Source organism: Oncorhynchus nerka, linkage group LG7, assembly GCF_034236695.1.
Source record: "Oncorhynchus nerka isolate Pitt River linkage group LG7, Oner_Uvic_2.0, whole genome shotgun sequence".
Classification (NCBI taxonomy): Eukaryota; Metazoa; Chordata; class Actinopteri; order Salmoniformes; family Salmonidae; genus Oncorhynchus; species Oncorhynchus nerka.
In genome coordinates this window covers 30,197,423-30,222,067 of record NC_088402.1, presented here as the reverse complement: position 1 = coordinate 30,222,067, position 24,645 = coordinate 30,197,423, and the positions used below count along the sequence as shown (strand labels likewise).

General features: G+C 42.3%; 1 protein-coding gene across 1 annotated transcript in view; it reads right to left on the bottom strand.

The window, feature by feature from the left end:
• The window catches only part of LOC115131445 (forkhead box protein O6-like), a 45,911-nt gene extending 22,488 nt beyond the window's left edge, over positions 1 to 23,423 (bottom strand). Inside the window, exon 1 of the mRNA XM_065021045.1 lies at positions 22,168 to 23,423. Coding sequence (XP_064877117.1) covers positions 22,168 to 22,683 — 516 coding nt within the window. The 5' untranslated portion in view covers positions 22,684 to 23,423. The remainder of the gene's footprint in view (positions 1 to 22,167) is intronic.
• Positions 23,424 to 24,645: the final 1,222 nt, after the last annotated feature.

The window sequence follows — 24,645 nt, the reverse complement described above, 5'->3', positions numbered from 1 at the left end:
TCACTATATAGTCTATGGTTCTGTCCTCCATCTCACTATATACTCTATGGTTCTGTCCTCCATCTCACTATATACTCTATGGTTCTGTCCTCCATCTCACTATATACTCTATGGTTCTATCTCACTATATAGTCTATGGTTCTGTCCTCCATCTCACTATATACTCTATGGTTCTGTCCTCCATCTCACTATATACTCTATGGTTCTGTCCTCCATCTCACTATATACTCTATGGTTCTGTCCTCCATCTCACTATATACTCTATGGTTCTGTCCTCCATCTCACTATATAGTCTATGGTTCTGTCCTCCATCTCACTCATACTCTATGTTCTGTCCTCCATCTCACTATATAGTCTATGGTTCTGTCCTCCATCTCACTATATACTCTATGGTTCTGTCCTCCATCTCACTATATAGTCTATGGTTCTGTCCTCCATCTCACTATATACTCTATGGTTCTGTCCTCCATCTCACTATATACTCTATGGTTCTGTCCTCTATCTCACTATATACTCTATGGTTCTGTCCTCCATCTCACTATATACTCTATGATTCTGTCCTCCATCTCACTATATACTCTATGGTTCTGTCCTCCATCTCACTATATACTCTATGGTTCTGTCCTCTATCTCACTACATACTCTATGGTTCTGTCCTCCATCTCACTATATAGTCTATGGTTCTGTCCTCCATCTCACTATATAGTCTATGGTTCTGTCCTCCATCTCACTATATACTCTATGGTTCTGTCCTCCATCTCACTATATACTCTATGGTTCTGTCCTCCATCTCACTATATACTCTATGGTTCTGTCCTCATCTCCTATATATCTCATCTCACTATATAGTCTATGTTCTGTCTCTGTCCTCCATCTCACTATATACTCTATGGTTCTGTCCTCCATCTCACTATATACTCTATGGTTCTGTCCTCTCATCTCCTCCATCACTCTATGGTTCTGTCCTATCTCACTATATACTCTATGATTCTGTCCTCCATCTCACTATGGTTCTGTCCTCCATACTCTATGGTTCTGTCCTCCATCTCTCATGGTTCTATATACTATATACTCTATGGTTCTGTCCTCCATCTCACTATATACTCTATGGTTCTGTCCTCCTCACTATATACTCTATGGTTCTGTCCTCCATCTCACTATATACTCTATGGTTCTGTCCTCCATCTCACTATATACTCTATGGTTCTGTCCTCCATCTCACTATATACTCTATGGTTCTGTCCTCCATCTCACTATATACTCTATGGTTCTGTCCTCCATCTCACTATATAGTCTATGGTTCTGTCCTCCATCTCACTATATACTCTATGGTTCTGTCCTCCATCTCACTATATACTCTATGGTTCTGTCCTCCATCTCACTATATAGTCTATGGTTCTGTCCTCCATCTCACTATATACTCTATGGTTCTGTCCTCCATCTCACTATATACTCTATGGTTCTGTCCTCCATCTCACTATATACTCTATGGTTCTGTCCTCCATCTCACTATATAGTCTATGGTTCTGTCCTCCATCTCACTATATACTCTATGTCCTCCATCTCACTATATACTCTATGGTTCTGTCCTCCATCTCACTATATACTCTATGGTTCTGTCCTCCATCTCACTATATACTCTATGGTTCTGTCCTCCATCTCACTATATACTCTATGGTTCTGTCCTCCATCTCACTATATAGTCTATGGTCCTCCATTCTGTCCTCCATCTCACTATATCTCACTCTATGGTTCTGTCCTCCATCTCACTATATACTCTATGGTTCTGTCCTCCATCTCACTATATAGTCTATGGTTCTGTCCTCCATCTCACTATATACTCTATGGTTCTGTCCTCCATCTCTATATACTCTATGGTTCTGTCCTCCATCTCACTATATACTCTATGGTTCTGTCCTCCATCTCACTATATACTCTATGGTTCTGTCCTCCATCTCACTATATACTCTATGATTCTGTCCTCCATCTCACTATATACTCTATGGTTCTGTCCTCCATCTCACTATATACTCTATGGTTCTGTCCTCCATCTCACTATATACTCTATGGTTCTGTCCTCCATCTCACTATATAGTCTATGGTTCTGTCCTCCATCTCACTATATACTCTATGGTTCTGTCCTCCATCTCACTATATACTCTATGGTTCTGTCCTCCATCTCACTATATAGTCTATGGTTCTGTCCTCCATCTCACTATATACTCTATGGTTCTGTCCTCCATCTCACTATATACTCTATGGTTCTGTCCTCCATCTCACTATATACTCTATGGTTCTGTCCTCCATCTCACTATATACTCTATGGTTCTGTCCTCCATCTCACTATATAGTCTATGGTTCTGTCCTCCATCTCACTCTATGGTTCTGTCCTCTATCTCACTATATACTCTATGGTTCTGTCCTCCATCTCACTATATACTCTATGGTTCTGTCCTCCATCTCACTATATACTCTATGGTTCTGTCCTCCATCTCACTATATAGTCTATGGTTCTGTCCTCCATCTCACTATATAGTCTGTCCTCCATCTCACTACATACTCTATGGTTCTGTCCTCCATCTCACTATATACTCTATGGTTCTGTCCTCTATCTCACTATATAGTCTATGGTTCTGTCCTCCATCTCACTACATACTCTATGGTTCTGTCCTCCATCTCACTATATACTCTATGGTTCTGTCCTCCATCTCACTATATACTCTATGGTTCTGTCCTCCATCTCACTATATACTCTATGGTTCTGTCCTCCATCTCACTATATACTCTATGGTTCTGTCCTCCATCTCACTATATAGTCTATGGTTCTGTCCTCCATCTCACTATATACTCTATGGTTCTGTCCTCCATCTCACTATATACTCTATGGTTCTGTCCTCCATCTCTCACTCCATCTCACTATATATGGTTCTGTCCTCCATCTATGGTTCTGTCCTCCATCTCACTATATTCTCTATGTTCTGTCCTCCATCTCACTATATCCATCTCATCTCACTATACTCTATGGTTCTGTCCTCCATCTCACTATATAGTCTATGGTTCTGTCCTCCATCTCACTATATAGTCTATGGTTCTGTCCTCCATCTCACTATATACTCTATGGTTCTGTCCTCCATCTCACTATATAGTCTATGTTCTGTCCTCTATCTCACTACATTCTGTTCCTCCATCTCACTATATACTCTATGGTTCTGTCCTCCATCTCACTATATACTCTATGGTTCTGTCCTCCATCTCACTATATACTCTATGGTTCTGTCCTCCATCTCACTATATACTCTATGGTTCTGTCCTCCATCTCACTATATACTCTATGGTTCTGTCCTCCATCTCACTATATAGTCTATGGTTCTGTCCTCCATCTCACTATATACTCTATGGTTCTGTCCTCCATCTCACTATATACTCTATGGTTCTGTCCTCCATCTCACTATATACTCTATGGTTCTGTCCTCCATCTCACTATATACTCTATGGTTCTGTCCTCCATCTCACTATATACTCTATGGTTCTGTCCTCCATCTCACTATATAGTCTATGGTTCTGTCCTCTATCTCTACATACTCTATGGTTCTGTCCTCCACTACATACTCTATGGTTCTGTCCTCCATCTCACTATAGTCTATGGTTCTGTCCTCCATCTCACTATATACTCTATGGTTCTGTCCTCCATCTCACTATATACTCTATTCTGTCCTCCATCTCACTATATACTCTATGGTTCTGTCCTCCATCTCACTATATACTCTATGGTTCTGTCCTCCATCTCACTATCTCATACTCTATGGTTCTGTCCTCCATCTCACTATATACTCTATGGTTCTGTCCTCCATCTCTATATACTCTATGGTTCTGTCCTCCATCTCACTCTATGGTTCTGTCCTCATCTCACTACATACTCTATGGTTCTGTCCTCCATCTAACTATATACTCTATGGTTCTGTCCTCCATCTAACTATATACTCTATGGTTCTGTCCTCCATCTAACTACATACTCTATGGTTCTGTCCTCCATCTCACTACATACTCTATGGTTCTGTCCTCCATCTCACTATATACTCTATGGTTCTGTCCTCCATCTAACTATATGGTTCTGTCCTCCATCTCACTATATACTCTATGGTTCTGTCCTCCATCTCACTATATACTCTATGGTTCTGTCCTCCATCTCACTATATACTCTATGGTTCTGTCCTCCATCTCACTATATACTCTATGGTTCTGTCCTCCATCTCACTATATAGTCTATGGTTCTGTCCTCCATCTCACTATATACTCTATGGTTCTGTCCTCCATCTCACTATATAGTCTATGGTTCTGTCCTCCATCTCACTATATACTCTATGGTTCTGTCCTCCATCTCACTATATACTCTATGGTTCTGTCCTCCATCTCACTATATACTCTATGGTTCTGTCCTCCATCTCACTATATAGGCTATGGTTCTGTCCTCCATCTCACTATATACTCTATGGTTCTGTCCTCCATCTCACTATATAGTCTATGGTTCTGTCCTCCATCTCACTATATAGTCTATGGTTCTGTCCTCCATCTCACTATATACTCTATGGTTCTGTCCTCCATCTCACTATATACTCTATGGTTCTGTCCTCCATCTCACTATATACTCTATGGTTCTGTCCTCCATCTCACTATATAGTCTATGGTTCTGTCCTCTATCTCACTACATACTCTATGGTTCTGTCCTCCATCTCACTATATACTCTATGGTTCTGTCCTCCATCTCACTATATACTCTATGATTCTGTCCTCCATCTCACTATATAGTCTATGGTTCTGTCCTCCATCTCACTATATACTCTATGGTTCTGTCCTCCATCTCACTATATACTCTATGGTTCTGTCCTCCATCTCACTATATACTCTATGTCCTCCATCTCACTATATTCTGTCCTCCATCTCACTATATACTCTATGAGTCCTCTGTCCTCCATCTCACTATATACTCTATGGTTCTGTCCTCCATCTCACTATATAGTCTATGGTTCTGTCCATCCATCTCACTATATACTCTATGGTTCTGTCCTCCATCTCACTATATACTCTATGGTTCTGTCCTCCATCTCACTATATACTCTATGGTTCTGTCCTCCATCTCACTATATACTCTATGGTTCTGTCCTCCATCTCACTATATACTCTATGGTTCTGTCCTCCATCTCACTATATACTCTATGGTTCTGTCCTCCATCTCACTATATACTCTATGGTTCTGTCCTCCATCTCACTATATACTCTATGGTTCTGTCCTCCATCTCACTATATAGTCTATGGTTCTGTCCTCCATCTCACTATATAGTCTATGGTTCTGTCCTCCATCTCACTATATACTCTATGGTTCTGTCCTCCATCTCACTATATACTCTATGGTTCTGTCCTCCATCTCACTACTCTTGGTTCTGTCCTCCATACTCTATGGTTCTGTCCTCCATCTCACTATATAGTCTATGGTTCTGTCCTCTATCTCACTACATACTCTATGGTTCTGTCCTCCATCTCACTATATACTCTATGATTCTGTCCTCCATCTCACTATATAGTCTATGGTTCTGTCCTCCATCTCACTACATACTCTATGGTTCTGTCCTCCATCTCACTATATACTCTATGGTTCTGTCCTCCATCTCACTATATACTCTATGGTTCTGTCCTCCATCTCACTATATACTCTATGGTTCTGTCCTCCATCTCACTATATAGTCTATGGTTCTGTCCTCCATCTCACTATATACTCTATGGTTCTGTCCTCCATCTCACTATATAGTCTATGGTTCTGTCCTCCATCTCACTATATAGTCTATGGTTCTGTCCTCCATCTCACTATATACTCTATGTTCTGTCCTCCATCTCACTATATACTCTATGGTTCTGTCCTCCATCTCACTATATACTCTATGGTTCTGTCCTCCATCTCACTATATAGTCTATGGTTCTGTCCTCTATCTCACTACATACTCTATGGTTCTGTCCTCCATCTCACTATATACTCTATGAGTCTGTCCTCCATCTCACTATATACTCTATGATTCTGTCCTCCATCTCACTATATAGTCTATGGTTCTGTCCTCCATCTCACTACATACTCTATGGTTCTGTCCTCCATCTCACTATATACTCTATGAGTCTGTCCTCCATCTCACTATATACTCTATGATTCTGTCCTCCATCTCACTATATACTCTATGAGTCTGTCCTCCATCTCACTATATACTCTATGATTCTGTCCTCCATCTCACTATATAGTCTATGATTCTGTCCTCCATCTCACTATATACTCTATGGTTCTGTCCTCCATCTCACTATATACTCTATGGTTCTGTCCTCCATCTCACTATATACTCTATGGTTCTGTCCTCCATCTCACTATATAGTCTATGATTCTGTCCTCCATCTCACTATATACTCTATGGTTCTGTCCTCTATCTCACTACATACTCTATGGTTCTGTCCTCCATCTCACTATATACGCTATGGTTCTGTCCTCCATCTCACTTATTTGAACAGAATGTTTCTGCCACCGTGTCTTATGATATCAGGGCAGCAATTACTCACCCTGTACTGGAGTAATTGTTGTTCTTCAACGAGTCGGATTTACTCCAGACACCCGACAAGACCCTCATCCCCGTCATTTGCGGGAGGAAAAGACAGCGGTATCGTGGATGACGGTCCAGGTGCCTTATAAGGATCCGTTGCAGAGAGGGAAATCTACCTTTACCATCAGTCCTATTAGCCCATTTACAATCAATCGATAATAAAATAGACAAACTACGAGCACATACATCCTACCAACGGGACATTAAAAACTGTAACATCTTATGTTTCACCGAATCGTGGATGAACGACGACATGATTAATATACGGCAGGATAGAACAGCAACCTCTGGTAAGAAACGGGGAGGCGGCCTATGCATATTTGTAAACAACAGCTGGTGCACAAAATCTAAGGAAGTCTCAACGTTTTGCTCGCCTGAGGTAGAGTATCTCATGATAAGCTGTAGACCACACTATTTACCAAGAGAGTTTACATCCATATTTTTCATAGCTGTCTATATACCACCATAGACCGATGCTGGCACTAAGACCACACTCAATGAGCTGTATACGGCCATTAGCAAACAGGAAAACGCTCATCCAGAGGCGGCGCTCCTAGTGGGCGGGGACTTTAATGTAGGGAAACTCAAATCAGTTTTACCTAATTTCTAACAGAATGTTAAATGTGCAGCCAGAGGGGAAAAAAACTTGAGACCACCTTCACTCCACACACAGAGACGCGTACAAAGCTCTTCCTCGCACTCCGTTTGGCAAATCTGACCATAGCTCTATCCTGCGAATTCCTGCTTACAAGTAAAAACTAAAGCAGGAAGTACCAGTGACTCAGTCAATAAGAAAGTGATCAGATGAAGCAGATGCTAAGCTACAGGACTGTGTTGCTAGCACAGACTGGAATATGTTCCGGAATTCTTCCGATGGCATTGAGGAGTACACCACATCAGTCACTGGCTTCATCAATAAGTGCATCGATGACATCGTCCCCACAGTGACCGTACATACATACCCCAACTAGAAGCCATGGATTACAGGAAACATGCGTACTGAACTAAAGGGTAGAGCTGCTGCTTTCAAGGAGCGGGACTAACCCGGAAGCTTATAAGAAATACCGCTATGCCCTCCGACGAACCATCAAACAGGCATAACAGCAATACAGGACTAAGATTGAATCATACTCCAAAGGCTCTGATGCTCATTGGATGTGGCAGGGCTTGCAAACTATTACAGACTACAAAGGGAAGCACAGCAACGTGCTGCCCATTGACACGAACCTACCAGACGAGCTAAATTACTTCTATGCTCGCTTTGAGGCAAGTAACATTGAAACATGCAAGAGAGCACCAGCTGTTCCGGATGACTGTGTGATCACGCTCTCCGTAGCTGATGTGAGTAAGATCTTTAAACGGGTCAACATTCACAAGGCCACAGGGCCAGACGGATTACCAGGGCATGTACTCCAAGCATGCGCTGACCAATTGCCAAGTGTCTTCACTGACATTTTCAACCTCTCCCTAACTGAGTCTGTAATACCAACATGTTTCAAGCTGACCACCATAGTCCCTGTGCCCAAGAACACTAAGGTGACCTGCCTAAATGACTACCAACCCGTAACACTCACCTCTGTAGCCATGAAGTGCTTTGAAAGGCTGGTCATGGCTCACATCAACACCATTATCCCAGAAACCCTAGACCCACTCCAATTTGCAAACCGCCCAAACAGAGCCACAGATGATGCAATCTCTATTGCACTGAAAACTGCTCTTTCCCACCTGGACAAAAGGAACACTTATGTCAGAACGCTATTCACTGACTACAGCTCAGCGTTCAACACCACAGTGCCCACAAAGCTCATTACTAAGCTAAGGAACCTGGGACTAAACACCTCCCACTGCAACTGGATCCTGGACTTCCTGACAGGCCGCCCCCAGGTGGTAAGGGTAGGGAACAACACATCCGCCACACTGATCCTCAACACGGGGGCCCGTCAGGGGTGCATGCTCAATCCCCTCCTATACTCCCTGTTCACTCATGACTGCATGGCCAGGCACAACTCCAACACCATCATCAACTTTGCCGATGACACAACAGTGGTAGGCCTGATTACCGACAACGATGAGAGCCAATGGGGAGGAGGTCAGAGACCTGGTCGTGTGGTGCCAAGACAACCTCTCCCTCAATGTGATCAAGACTAAGGAGATGATTGTGGGCTACATGAAAAGGAGGACAGATCATGTCCCCATTCTCATTGACGGGTCTGTAGTGGAGCAGGTTGAGAGCTTCAAGTTCCTTGGTGTTCACATCACCAACTAACTATCATGGTCCAAACACACTAAGACAGTTGTGAAGAGGGCACAACAAAGCCTATTCCCCCTCAGGAGACTGAACATATTTGGCATGGGTCCTCAGATCCTCAAAAGGTTCTACAGCTGCACCATCGAGAGCATGGTTGCATCACTGCCTGGTATGGCAACTGCTCGGCCTTCAACCGCAAGGCACTACAGAGGGTAGTGTGTACGGCCAGTACATCACTGTGGCCTCTTTAACAGGTGGTATCAGGGGAAAGCCCTAAAAATTGTCAAAGACTCCAGCCACCCTAGCCATAGACTGTTCTTTTTGCTACCGCACGGCAAGCGGTACCGGAGCGCCAAGTCGAGGTCCAAAAGGCTTTATAGAAGCTTCTACCCCCATGCCATAAGATTCCTGAACAGCTAATCAAAGGGCTACCCAGACCCCTATTTTACACTAGTGCTACTCTCTGTTTATAATCTATGCATAGTCACTTTAACTTTATAGTTTTGGCAAGTCGGTTAGGACATCTAATTTGTGCATTTCACAAGTCATTTTTCCAAAAATTGTTTACAGACAGATTATTTCACTTATAATTCACTGTATCACAATTCCAGTGGGTCAGAAGTTTACATACACTAAGTTGACTGTGCCTTTAAACAGCTTGGAAAATTCCAGAAAATTATGTCATGGCTTTAGAAGCTTCTGATAGGATAATTGACATCATCTGAGTCAATTGGAGGTGTACCTGTGGATGTATTTCAAGGCCTACCTTCAAACTCAGTGCCTCTTTGCTTGACATCATGGGAAAATCAAAAGAAATCAGCCAAGATTTCAGCCAAAGACCTCCACAAATCTGGTTCATCCTTGGGAGCAATTTCCAAACACCTGAAGGTACCATGTTCATTTGTACAAACAATAGTGCGCAGGTATAAACACCGTGGGACCACGCAGCCGTCATAGAAGGAAGGAAAGAGAGCGTTCTGTCTCCTGGAGATTAATGTACTTTGTTGCGAAAAGTACAAATCAATCCCAGAACAACAGCAAAGGACCTTGTGAAGATGCTGGAGAAAACAGGTACAAAATTATCAATATCCACAGTAAAAACGAGTCCTTTATCGACATAACCTGTAAGGCCACTCAGCAAGAAAGAAGCCACTGCTCTAAAACTGCCATAAAAAATCCAGACTACGGTTTGCAACTGCACATAAGGACAAAGATCGTACTTTTTGGAGAAATGTCCTCTGGTCTGATGAAACAAAATAGAACTGTTTGGCCATAATGATCATCGTTATGTTTAGAGGAAAAAGGGGGAGGCTTGCCAGCCAAGGAACACCTTCCCAACCGTGAAGCACAGGGGTGGCAGCATCATGTTGTGGGGGTGCTTTGCTGCACGTTGTGGTGCACTTCACAAAATAGATGGCATCATGAGGTAGAAAAATTATGTGGATATATTGAAGCGACATCTCAAGACATCAGTCAGGAAGTTAAAGCTTGGTCGCAAATGGGTCTTCCAAATGGACAATGACCCCAAGCATACTTCCAAAGTTGTGGCAAAATGGCTTAAGGACAACAAAGTCAAGGTATTGGAGTGGCCATCACAAAGCCCTGACCTCAATCCCATAGAAGATTTGTGTGCAGAACTGAAAAGGTGTGTGTGAGCAAGGAGGCCTACAAACCTGACTCAGTTACACCGCCTCTGTCAGGAGGAATGGCCAAAATTCACCCAACTTCTTGTGGGAAGCTTGTGGAAGGATACCCGAAACGTTTGACCCAAGTTAAACAATTTAAAGGCAATGGAACCAAATACTAATTGAGTGTATGTAAACTTTTGACCCACTGGGAATGTGATGAAATAAATAAAAGCTGAAATAAATCATTCACTCTACTGTTATTCTGACATTTCACATTCTTAAAATAAAGTGGTGATCCTAACTGACCTAAGACAGGGAATTTTTACTAGGATTAAATGTCAGGAATGGTGAAAAACTTCCGACTTCAACTGTACATGTACATATTACCCCAATTGCCTCAACTAACCGGTGCCCCCGCACATTGACTCTGTACCAGTACCCCCTGTACATAGCCTCGCTTGTTATTTTACTGCTACTGTTGAATAATTTTTACTTTTATTTTCTATTTTTTACTTACGTGTTTTTTTTACTTAACTTCTCAAAACATTGTTGGTTATGGGCTTGTAAGTAAGTATTTCATGGTAAGGTCTACACTGTTGGTTATGGGCTTGTAAGTAAGTATTTCATGGTAAGGTCTACACTGTTGGTTATGGGCTTGTAAGTAAGTATTTCATGGTAAGGTCTACACTGTTGGTTATGGGCTTGTAAGTAAGTATTTCATGGTAAGGTCTACACTGTTGGTTATGGGCTTGTAAGTAAGTATTTCATGGTAAGGTCTACACTGTTGGTTATGGGCTTGTAAGTAAGTATTTCATGGTAAGGTCTACACTGTTGGTTATGGGCTTGTAAGTAAGTATTTCATGGTAAGGTCTACACTGTTGGTTATGGGCTTGTAAGTAAGCATTCCATGGTAAGGTCTACACTGTTGGTTATGGGCTTGTAAGTAAGTATTTAATGGTAAGGTCTACACTTTTGGTTATGGGCTTGTAAGTAAGTATTTCATGGTAAGGTCTACACTGTTGGTTATGGGCTTGTAAGTAAGTATTTCATGGTAAGGTCTACACTGTTGGTTATGGGCTTGTAAGTAAGTATTTCATGGTAAGGTCTACACTGTTGGTTATGGGCTTGTAAGTAAGTATTTCATGGTAAGGTCTACACTGTTGGTTATGGGCTTGTAAGTAAGCATTCCATGGTAAGGTCTACACTGTTGGTTATGGGCTTGTAAGTAAGTATTTCATGGTAAGGTCTACACTTTTGGTTATGGGCTTGTAAGTAAGTATTTCATGGTAAGGTCTACACTGTTGGTTATGGGCTTGTAAGTAAGTATTTCATGGTAAGGTCTACACTGTTGGTTATAGGCTTGTAAGTAAGCATTTCATGGTAAGGTCTACACTGTTGGTTATGGGCTTGTAAGTAAGCATTTCATGGCACGGTCTACACTGTTGGTTAAGGGCTTGTTAGTAAGCATTTCACCATAAGGTCTATGTTGTATTCGACGCATGGGACAAATACAATTTGATTTGATACTATATACTCTATGCATTCCTCTTAACAACTTAAAATATAAATGAAAAAATGCTTTTAATTCGTTTTTCATATCTTGCCACCATCATACTAGAATAGGCTTTTGCTCTTTCTCCCATTCCTCTTTTAATGTTACTCTCCTCCTCCTCGACGTCCTCGCTCCCTCCTTTACATTTTGCCATTCTCTCATTCCATCCCTTTGTCGTTGTAACTCATCTTTTAGTGTGTCGTCTTATGGTGGCCACCTTCCACTCAGCAACACCATTAAAGAGAGAGATGAATGCGTCCATTAAATCCACAGTTCGACCACCACGGCCGTCATCAAAGACTAACGGTATCAAGGATTTAATGAAGTCAGACTTAAGATGGGCTCATAAATCAGTCAGAAACAGTCTATCACATTGGAGGAGAGGTGGAGAGAAGGAGAAGAAGACAGATAAGAGAAACAGAGAAGAGAGATGAGTGGAGGGAGATAGAGGAGATATGTAGATTAGAATGCATCTTTATGGGCTTGTTTCACAGACATACAGGTTTATATAACCATATTTCTACTTTGTATTAATGAGCAATTTAGTGAGGGAACTGGGAAACTGACATTCTAACTTATTTGCGGAGCCTTCCGGCTACAGAAGTAGGGTGAGAAGGGGCAGTCCAGAAAGAGAGAGAGAGAAAGAGAGAGGGAAAGAGAGAGTGAGAGAGACAAAGGAAGACAGATAGAGGAGAGAGAGGGGGGGAGGATTGAGTGAGAGAGAGTGGGAGCAAAAAAGAGAGGGGGGGGCGAGAGAGACAGAGGGAGAAAGACCAAGAGAGTCTGGGTTCATTCAAGGCTATCAGTCATGTTTCCCCGGCCGTCAGCCGCCACGTGCAGAATGATAAACACTCTGAGAGCTATGAATCCTGACCTATTTTACTCAAGCTGCCACAAAAATCCACTTTGAGCGGCTGTCTTGCGCTCATAACCTCTGTCTGCATTGTGCCCCATGACTTTTCAGCCTCACAAAGAACACACTCATTCAAAACTCTACATGCAGTGTCTTAATATATTCATTTTGATATTAATTCATGAATTGTTATTCATGTTAATCTGTTCAGCCAAACCGAAAACTATTAAATGATAAATGAGAGATAGCGCCTTGAATTACTTCATTTGCATTCATTTGTGGTGGATTCAACAATCATCCAAAATGTAAATTATGAATATTCATATGTTAAATACTGTACATAATATTATACATAGTCTATTTAATTGTGTAACAATTGTGTAAGATGGGTATGTTGGTTTGTTTTAATAGGGTTGGTAAGTCGTGACTAGGTATTATTAGATATTTGTCTTCATCACAACAAGTATGCCAACATGCTAACATGCTAACATGGGTCTTTCATTCCGATCTGCAGTGATCAGCAAGGTGAGTCTGATGTACCAACTGCATACAGTAGCTCAGGCTAAGCTAGGTGGAGAGATATGCCCTGTCCTCACCTGTCATCATGTTAGCATGATACTACATTTTAAAGTGTGTACCGCATGTATTTGGCTATACATGTATATATTTTAATTTTGTCAAATACATTCAACAAATGTAATCATGGTGACATCGGCTGGGTTCAAACTCATTTCTCTCTATTTAACACAAGCACATCATTTATTTAAACAATTCAAATCATTGAGTTTTTTAAAATCCCGTCACTGCTAATCAAAGTGGAATTAAAACCCTGGAATGAGTCAATGAGAGGATGAACAGTAGACTCTGACAACAACAGCGAGTATCCTGACTGATGCAGAACATCACTTGAACACGAGGATACTTCATTGAGAATAATTAGCATGATGAGTGACTGATAATGGCATAAAAGAGTTGAGTGTTCTGGTAATGAGGTCCGTTTTTCTTCTCGACAATCCCACCATTATTTTGCTCTCACAACATTGTATTTGTCATCCAGTCAACAGAGCGTTGAATAAAATGCGTTGTGATTCCTCTATTCTGACCACAGTATCTGCTTCCAGAGACCCTGTTCACACTAGGGCCAAACCAGATGCACAACCCATCAGAAGTTCTAAATCATGTGACTGGGTAGGGAGCAGGTAAAGAGCCGTTAGAGAGGAGGAAGAAATGGCTCCTAAAACGTGAACAGGGTCAGAGAGGTCAAACCGCTCCTTGGTCAGTTAAATGGTTCGTACGGTACGGTGGCCCCAGGACAGAGGTTTAATACCCAGAAGGTACTGTAGTAGCTAGAGAGAATGCCTCTGTGCAGTCCAGCTGCAACATCCAGGAGCGCTAAGCCCTACAACCTCCCTCTAGCTAACAGCATTAATCACACAAATACAAGTGCACACACACACAGACACACACAGTGTTGCTGTCCTCTACTGCTTCCCTCCCATCAGTCTTAGTTAGCCAGGCACTCCGAAGGGAGAAAGCCCTCATGAAGATCTGATTAACAATGTAAGTACCTATAAGCACATGCCTCAGCCTTGCAGTCGATATGCTCTAATACCCATAGGCTTTCTAGTGGGACTTCATCTACCACATCGGGAATAGGTTGTTCACCTGCTAACACTAAGATTAGTCTCCTCTCAAATACCCGAATCTGCTCTGCTGTGATGAGGGGAGGGTTTAGAGAGATAGATTGAGATGTATGGAGGAAGTTGTTGATTTACACTTACATGCATTCACAGAAACACATAAGCAAGTCCTGAAACACCCTTGAAACACACCACAGTGCAAAACAATTAGCGAAACACAGACTCTTTTCGAAACAGTAACAGAATGAAGGAGTTCTCCAATTGTCCGTGATGCAGGTTTGACTGGCCTACCATTCTCACCAACCCAGATCAGCCATACAATACACTGGAACAACGAAATGTTGGTAAACTAGCTTTTATTGTTTAAAGAAATTGTCAAAGAAATGTGTGTTTTTTCCTAATTGAATCATGGAATGGGGTTGTTCAATGACAAACATGTATTGTGTTTCAAATCTATTACTTGATGGTTTCATTTCAGAGAGACAAATAATCCAGTTTGTTTTGCAAAAATGCTACATATCCACCTCACTCAGATAAATAAGTAGGACCGCAAGGTTTAACACACTCAAATGTCACAAATTACTACATTTCTACTGAAGAACCGTACAAATTATACATTTGTATAAATGAATGTAAAAAATAGAGTAATATGAGATCTGTTTGTAAACCATCAACATTTAACCGATGTTCTTATCCAGGGCCACATACAATTAGTTCCTTCATTTTCAGATAGCTAGGTGAGACAAACACATATCACAGTCCAATATACAGGATACGAAATTCCATTCCATTCCATTCCAGCTAACCAAAACCAAAACATTAAAAACACCTGCTCTTTCCATGACAGACTGACCAGGTGAATCCGGGTGAACGCTATGATCCCTTATTGATGTCACCTGTTAAATCTACTTCAATCAGTGTAGACGAAGGGGAGGAGATGGGTTAATGAATGATTTTTAAGCCTTGAGACAATTGAGACATGGATTGTGTATATGTGCCATTCAACAGGTGAATGGGCTAGAGAAAAGATTGAAGTGCCTTTGAGTGGGGTATAGTAGTAGGTGTCAGGCACACCGGTTTGAGTGTGTCAAGAACTGCAACGCTGCTGGGTTTTTCACGCTCAACAGTTTCCGGTGTGTATCAAGAATGGTCCACCACCCAAAGGACATCCAGCCAACTTGACACAACTGTGGGAAGCAAGAGTCAACATGGGCCAGCATCCCTGTGGAACGCTTTCGACACCTTATAGAATCCATGCCCCCACAAATTGAGGCTATTCTGAGGGCAAAAGGGGTGTAACTCAATATTAGGTAGGTGTTCGTAATGTTTTGTACACTTAGTGTATGGTGTTTTGCAAAAAAAATCAATGAATGAAAAAATGTACAACATTAATATTTTACACACACATGAAGGTACCCATAAGCAATCATTTCTGAGGAAAAAACAACTGTACCCTGAGAGAACATCACGTAGAGGCAGACTGTGTGTGTGTGCTGCATGGACCCAGCACATTTTACGACACACAGACACCCTGCATGTTTGTGTGTGTGTGTGCGTGCGTGCGTGCGTGTGTGCGTGTGTGTGTGTGTGTGCGTGCATGCGTGCGTGTGTGCGTGCGTGTGTGTGCGTGTGTGCGTGTGTGCGTGCGTGTGTGCGTGCGTGTGTGCATGTGTGTGTGCGTGCGTGCGTGCATGCATGGAGTTTCCGTTCCATGGTTCCATGGCTTGCTGAACATCCTCTTCGTGGCACCCAGCATCTTATTCAATCTGAGTTGAGTGAGATCGCTGAGATAACCAAGAGCACAAACAAGTTCTATACAGAAGACTCATTGTTGAGCAGTGATATTTAGTCTGAAGTTAAACTACTAAAACCAGTTAGAAAGTGATTAAATAAATTGTATCTCTGAACTATTTTTCTTCAATGTGGGTATCAAAATATTGGTTGGTTTTGTGGTCTCAAACCAGTAAGCTTATCATCATTCTTCATCACGAATATGGGCAAAATGTAATTATTTACAATGAAAAATGTGGGAATGTTGTTCCCTTGTCATATAACTTGTCATATTTACTATCAATATAGCATTAAAAATAGTTTTACAGATTGCATTTTGGCAAAAAAAAATGTTTGATGCAAATATTGGGTTGTGGCTGAGACAATCTGGTTACATTTGGGTCCCGAGGCAAAACCAGTTGAGAACCAATGTTGTAGAGAACTGTTGACCTGAACTAACCCCCAGACTGATACCTTCTGGCTCAGTTGGTAAGGGCGTGTTGCTAACAATGTCAAGGTTGTGGGTTCAATTCCAGCAGGGATCACAGCCAAGTTCAAATTTATATACAGCCATGTTCAAATTTCAGGTTTCAGGTTTATTTGCCAAATATTGAGTTCTCAATCAATCAATAGTCTCTGGAAATCAATCATTCCATCTCTAAAGGCTCAAAGAGTTCAGAAATAAACTCCCAACTGTTCTTCTTCCTCTATCCAACTCCGACTGTTCTTCTTCCTCTATCCAACTCCGACTGTTCTTCTTCCTCTATCCAACTCCGACTGTTCTTCTTCCTCTATCCAACTCCGACTGTTCTTCTTCCTCTATCCAACTCCGACTGTTCTTCTTCCTCTATCCAACTCCGACTGTTCTTCTTCCTCTATCCAACTCCGACTGTTCTTCTTCCTCTATCCAACTCCGACTGTTCTTCTTCCTCTATCCAACTCCGACTGTTCTTCTTCCTCTATCCAACTCCGACTGTTCTTCTTCCTCTATCCAACTCCGACTGTTCTTCTTCCTCTATCCAACTCTGACTGTTCTTCTTCCTCTATCCAACTCCGACTGTTCTTCTTCCTCTATCCAACTCCGACTGTTCTTCTTCCTCTATCCAACTCCGACTGTTCTTCTTCCTCTATCCAACTCCGACTGTTCTTCTTCCTCTATCCAACTCCGACTGTTCTTCTTCCTCTATCCAACTCCGACTGTTCTTCTTCCTCTATCCAACTCCGACTGTTCTTCTTCCTCTATCCAACTCCGACTGTTCTTCTTCCTCTATCCAACTCCAACTGTCCTGAAACTTTTAGTTCAACTCTTAATCAACTGAGGGGACAAAGGGATCAAATCCTATACTGTCTACGACTAGTGGCAATCCACACACAAACATGCACACACACGCACGCACAGGGACACACACACACGCACGCACAGGGACACACACAAACACACGCCCACACACACATATGCAAGCACATACAAACACACACATACACACACCATCATCCTTTCCAACACTTCTCTTCCCTCCTCTTTTTTCCCTCCATCCATTTCCCTCCATTCAAAAGACTGATGAAATGGTGCTTTACTGTAGGATAGACCTCTAGAGTCCCGCTCTTAGACAACAACCCCCCACCTCTCCATCTATCTCTCCATTCATCCCTCCATCCCCCGCCGTGGACTCTGTGCCAAGCCCGCCAACTCGAGAGCACTCTCTCCCTTTGCTGTGCCTTTGTGATAATCACAATAACAGAGTAGCCATGCAGAGGGCTTTCTGTTGAGCCCACGCCAACCAGCCTGGCTGGCACAGCACAGGGAACCTCTTGAATGCCTCATTCACACTGCCTAACCCATAAGATCAACACTGTAATGTGCTGGCTGTGATATTTTCTTTTTCACATTGTCATTTTTACAACATGGTTCCAGCCACTATGGTGGATGTGTAACCAGGCCAGTACAGCTTGGTTTGACTTGGCTCGGTTAGCCCCTATAGTGTGAATCAGCCTTAAGCCTGTACCGTAGATTTCACCATCTCTCTAGCTAGCTAACCACAAATACTCTGCCTCTCCTCGACACTGTTCTGCTAGGGGCTAGAGCATCATAGTCATGTGTTAAGTCTTCTAACGATCAATGTGTTCAGCAGCTGGGACTGGGACTGGGGCCACCACCACTTTCTCTTCCACTCTGAAGATTCCTCTCTCTGTATCTCTCTCTCCATCTCTCCATCTCCGTGTGTGTCTCTCTCTCCCTCTCTGTTTCCTGCTTAGAATGGCAGCAGAGCTGAGCCATTTGCCCCTGTGTTTGCTCTGTGTACCTTTCAACATGTCAAAAGTAACTAAGTCATCACTTCAGAAGAGAACATTAGATTTCTGCCTGGCTGGCAGTGTCTGTGTTGCCTGCCTCATCAGACAATTGTCGGCTTGCACACACACACACACACACACACACACACACACACACACACACACCACACGCACACACACACAACGAACGCACACACACACATGCACACAGGCCCACTTTCTGTATGAAACCAGTGTCAAGTACATAACAATATAGTATACAGTACACCAGCAGGTCCCCCTCACAGGAATGTAACTGATAAACCGCCACACACAGCCACCCAGAAGGTTCAACCTCCTACACTCCTAGAAAAAAACAGTGCTCTCTAGAACCTAAAAGGGTTCTTCGGCTGTCCCAATATGAGAAGCCTTTGAAGAACCTTTTTTGTTTCCAGATAGAACTGCTTTGGGTTCCATGTACAACCCTTTCCACAGAAGGTTCTGTCTTGAACCAAAAAGGGTTATTCTATGGGAACAGCCAAAGAATCCTTTTGGAACACACTCATAGGCCAGTATGGGTATAAGGTACATGTATATAACACCTCATCTGAAACTACTCCATTTCAAATATTTTTTCAATAGAAACATTGAACATCTCCAAGACAAAATGCTAGTGTAAAATCAGGTGAGCTAGTTATACTCTTTTGGCCATTGTCTAGTGTTTTGTGGTGGAAAACTACAAGGGTAGAGTATAACATGTCTTGACAGGCTAGAAAAAGCTTTTCTTTTTTATTTGACAAGCTGGCATTCAATTGCCCCTCCCTGTTGCACACAACAAGATTCCATTCCCCCTGTCAGTCTTCATGGCTGATTTAAGATGGAATCGTCAACCCTGTTACTTTATTTGGCACTTAGTAGGCACTTACTATAGTAATTATTTTATTTAACCTCTTGAGATGGGAAAACATGAACATGTCCTCTTCATGACAGAATGTTAAAATTAGGTGAAATCAAACATTTTTTGGACCAAACTACACTTCTCAAAAGGCACTGAAGTGGTGGAACGACCCAGTTCACAACAGCTATTAAAGACTGCTTTTAATAACCGTCAGCTGACACTGTATTTGATTTGATCATCCCCCCACAACTTACTGATGTGGATGATTGTGTGTGTGTGTGTGTGTGTGTGTGTGTGTGTGTGTGTGTGTGTGTGTATTCACATGTAAGGGGAAAGGGGATGTACATGTGTGTGTTGTTCGGTGGTTAAAATGTTATTAAACCCTTTGCCCACTGTTACAGCACAATATGTGTGTGCCTGTTTTTAACACTGTTATTATGATTGAATCGAGTTGTTTTCACCCTCTCAGCCTATCAGATCGCTGCCAAACCAGCCAATCAAAGCCCCCGTTACACACAAATCCCTGTGGCAGAATCTGAGCTGGCATACAGTTAGTCATCCCTGGGAAGCAAGCACACACACACACGCACACAGAGACTGGAGAACTAAGCACCTTAAATCCAATTTAAAACCTAACCATAAAGATTGGAGTACTCCTGTCCCCTGCACTTACTTAGACCTAAATGAAATGTGGATTTCATTGAGATTAATTATTTCTCTTAACACTGCTTTCTTTCTCAGAATGTTATGAGTGTTGTATATTGTTTGAGAGAGTTGGGATTCCAGGTAAGGGATATTTAAGAGAATGTGTGTGTGTGTGTGTGTGTTTACCACAAAACTGTAACAAAGTGACAGGAAGATGAAGGGTGTATTAAACAATGCATCCTCTGTGTATGACTCAAAACAAGCCCTAAAGAAAACCAGAGCTAAACTATACGACCTAAGGTCTAAGGCCCTGATCAAATGGGTGAGTGCAATCTGTGTAGAATTGATCCTCTTGTTAATTAAACCTTTGGAAAAAAATGATCAAATATTCAAATCTGTCTTTCAACCATTAGATGGTAGTAGGGCTTGGAGAGGTAAGGCTAGGCCTATATGATTTGAACAAATAGGTCCTATAGAACAAAGAATCCTCTCGCCACAACTGTCAATATAATCCTCAGACAAAATGTGCGGTAAACTAAAGTAGATTACACCAACACTCCTCTATTAGATTAAACCCATATGAATTAGAATTTAAAGGATCATCTCTATTTTCGTGGAGTGACTTCATGTCATCATCTCCCGTTATTGTGCCTTTTTTTTATAACAGTTAAAAAAGCATCAAATTGCGTAGCCCGTGCGTAATCTTACAACTCGCGTAATGAAACAAGGTTGAGTTCGAACTGAACATGTTGTCACTCAGTCACTTCTACAATCAGATATTCTCCTTGTAATAAAATCATGACACGGATGCATCACAGCACAGCTCGCAGACAATATTTTCCTCCATAGCACAACAAGACGTTTATATTGGTACTGATTATCTCTGCTCTATATAGCCTATAGGCTGTAAACCCAAACAGGATGAACCCAGTAACCCTCTCCGCCTCCCTTTCAGACTCAACTCACCGCCCCTTTCTACACACCACGTTTACATGCACACCAATATCCCGTTATTGTTCGGGATACTCAAGTATTCTGTTTTGAATTGACGCATATAAACATCATATCCCGTTTACAATAACCTTAAAAAGCTTGAATCCCGGTTACGAGAAACCCGGATAAAATGCCTGGGATATGCGGATGTTAGATGGGATTATGTGGCATGTAAACATCTGATCCTGTTTACTGTTGTTTTTCGTGGTCTGCGCAGTTTCGCATACCATCGAAATGGGAAAGGGGGATACCTAGTCAGTTGTTCAACTGAAATGTGTCTTCCACATTCAACCCAACCCCTCTGAATCAGAGATGTGCGGGGGGCTGCCTTAATCCACATCCACGTCTTCGGCGCCCGGGGAACTGTGGGTTAACTGCCTTGCTCAGGGGCAGAATGACAGATTTTTACCTTGGGTGTTATGTGATGTTGTCATCTGATTGTCAAACAAATCACTTCAAGAAGTAGGCTACTTGCACAGTTCGATTCACCAAAATTCCACAATAATGTATTTTGCTGATACTCTGTAAATGTGTTGTATAATTTTACAGCAAAAAATGCATAATTCTGCAGGAGTTGGCCTACAGTTAGTGTCTATATTTCAGTTACTATTCCATTTAACCCACATGCACTGGATAAATTGAACCTTGTGAGCGGGATTTCAAAGGTAACCAGTTTATCCCGAATAAGACCTTAAGCGGGATATGAGCAACTATCCGGAATTCTGTGTGCATGTAAACGTGGTCATGACTGACTGCACCGTGGAGATTACAGTGGGAAATGTGTGGAAATGCGAAAGCCTGAACTCGTTAGAAACAATACTTTACTTTAACCATCAGTTGAGAGACATCAATTATTATGGCTGGAGTCTGAACAGCCGCCTGTAGTTAAGATACAAAACCCAAACGAAATGATCAATGGCTAAAATGTATTTTATGGAAAGACAGTGGTATAGGCCTGTAGGCTACCCCCTATCAACACACACACCATCAACATATAGAGGCTAATTATTATGAATGTCAATAGGCTGTTACTGTACCTTCCATCCAGCTGAACTATTGCTGTCGCCTTTATCCTTGAAATAAGGGACAAAGCGCACCATCCAATCGTAAACCTGCGACAGAGTGAGTCTCTTCTCCGGGACACTCTCAATGGCACGCGTGATGAGGTCCGCGTACGACTGGTTTCCCCACGCGTTCCTCCGGGACGACTTGGCTTTGCGCAGCTGGCCAGCCACGTCGAGGGAAGCCCCCGACATGCATGTAGGTGCGCCGGGTGCTATAGGGACCGGGGCACCGGATGGATGTTTGAGCTCTACGGGTGCGCCACCTCTTCCCTCCACTGCTCGGCCGCGGCATGTCGGCACGTTGTACTGAAGCTGCTCCAGTTTGATAGATGCCAGGGGCAGACCTCGATTTGCTTCATCCACTCCCCGTGGGAAATCCTCAGGACACGGCGGCAGCGGCCAGCATGACCGAGGCCGGCCCTCCAGCTCGTATTCATGATTGATTCCAACCTGATGCGCGTCCATGCCGTTCTTCTCCATCATCAGCATCTATCCGTCTGGATTAATGCCGGAGAGGCAAGGTCACAGAGAAAGAAACAACCCACTATAATCCTCCAAATGCCTTTGGAATGGTTCAAATAGCCCAAACGTGCGCTCTTGCCTACAAGCAACTGCTACTGTCTGATACAAGAATCTGATAAAACCATATCAAAAAGCCAGGAGAGGCGTGGAGTGGGATCATTCTGGAAGAGCATGTATTCTCTATGCAGTATCAGAACAGACCATAAACAACATGTATCCAGCTCGCAGCACAATAAATAAACTAGGTCCGGGTGATGGTTAAAAATCCATTCTCAAACTCATGTATAGATTCATCAACACAGACTTGATGAATTGTGACTAGCCTAATGTCCCTTTGAAAACGGTCTACTGCAGCAACAGTTGATTCCCTTGTCCAACGGCTATACTGGCTGGCAGGCTTTGACGATATATTCGATCAAACCCTAGGATTAAAGCCAACAAAATGTGACTGTCTCTCACGAAGTTTCCACACGCTTACTGTTTCTGTCGTCTGGAATCTCCGCTCCGTCTCCTCTGCAGATTGGTGACCGGCTTTCACTCACACGCAAGCGCTCACGCGAAAACAGAACACGCACTCATAGCTGATAGTAACACACTGTCTGACTGTGCGAACTGCGCGCAATTACTCCTCTTAAAAATAGGCTCACTCTATGAATCATTTATAAACCCGCAGAATTCCAGACGAAAAAAGCCTCGCAGGCGGCTCGTGGAGCATGCTCTGTTTGTGTCTTCCTTCTCTCACGCCACGAAGACGCCCTGTCATAAATGCATTACATGTCTTTAATAACCTCCCTTATTTCGTAAGATTTTTTGATTATTACCATATCCTATTCCTTTCCACATTGGTACACCGGTGTGTATCAGTCAGTGAGGTTTGAGCATCAAGCGACTAAATTGTAGCGTTGAAGAAGTGCCTCTTACACACACTTAGACAAGGAAAGTGGAAGGGAATATCTAGACTATTCTGTATACAGCATCGTTTCACATTGTTATTCCACGTTTTTATTCACAATTCTTAAAATCCCTTGGGAAATTCGATTTGATTGTTTAATGTTTATTGATTTGGGAATAAATAGTAAGGCCTAAATAAATACCAATTGATGGGGAACGAAATATTGTACTTTAGCTTTTGAAATTGCGATGATGTTCCATGTCCTGCATATGATCGTCAATCACACGTTGCTGAGAGAGACTGGGATGAGCATGACATGTTCACCTCAAGAGTGCGCCATCTATAAACCTACAATGTCTTATTGTGCACGCGCCAGTTCAGTTACATCAACTGCCAACACTGTATTGAATCATTTTAATATGTATTTATTATTGAATAAATATTTAATATCAAAATTATGACCGGGTTAATTAATGCTAGCAAATAAATATTTCTTAATTTAAGCATGAGCGTCTGCCAGATTCCCTATACATATTCCCTATGTCTGAGACAAGAAAATCAGTAAAGCCGAAATGAAATATCCTTTGAAATAATAATTGGCTCGCGGTTTCATTTCATACCATGCTTTCTCTGCACGGGTGATTTCTCCAGCAGATAGAGAGGGGGGCGGGAGCAACAGTTGTGAATGTCACACTCAATTGGCGCCCGCGGACTGCAACCATGCCCACGTCTATAGGGGGGATTCTGCCGGCGCAGCGATCCAGTAGCACTGCCTTGTGTGACCCCTCATTGGGTTCAAGTTGTGGGGTATCCATACTGAACTCATTCCAACTCAAGTGTCTCTCTACTTATCACTTTATGCATTGGCTGTTATTCTATAAAATTAAGGGGGCTTTGTCTGTTATGCACATGTAGTTTGATATACATTTATTATATTCGACTATATTCTATTCTACTTCATTTAATTATATTCTACTATATTATATAATACACTAAGTGTACAAAACACAAATCAGTGCGCCTAGCCCATACTACCA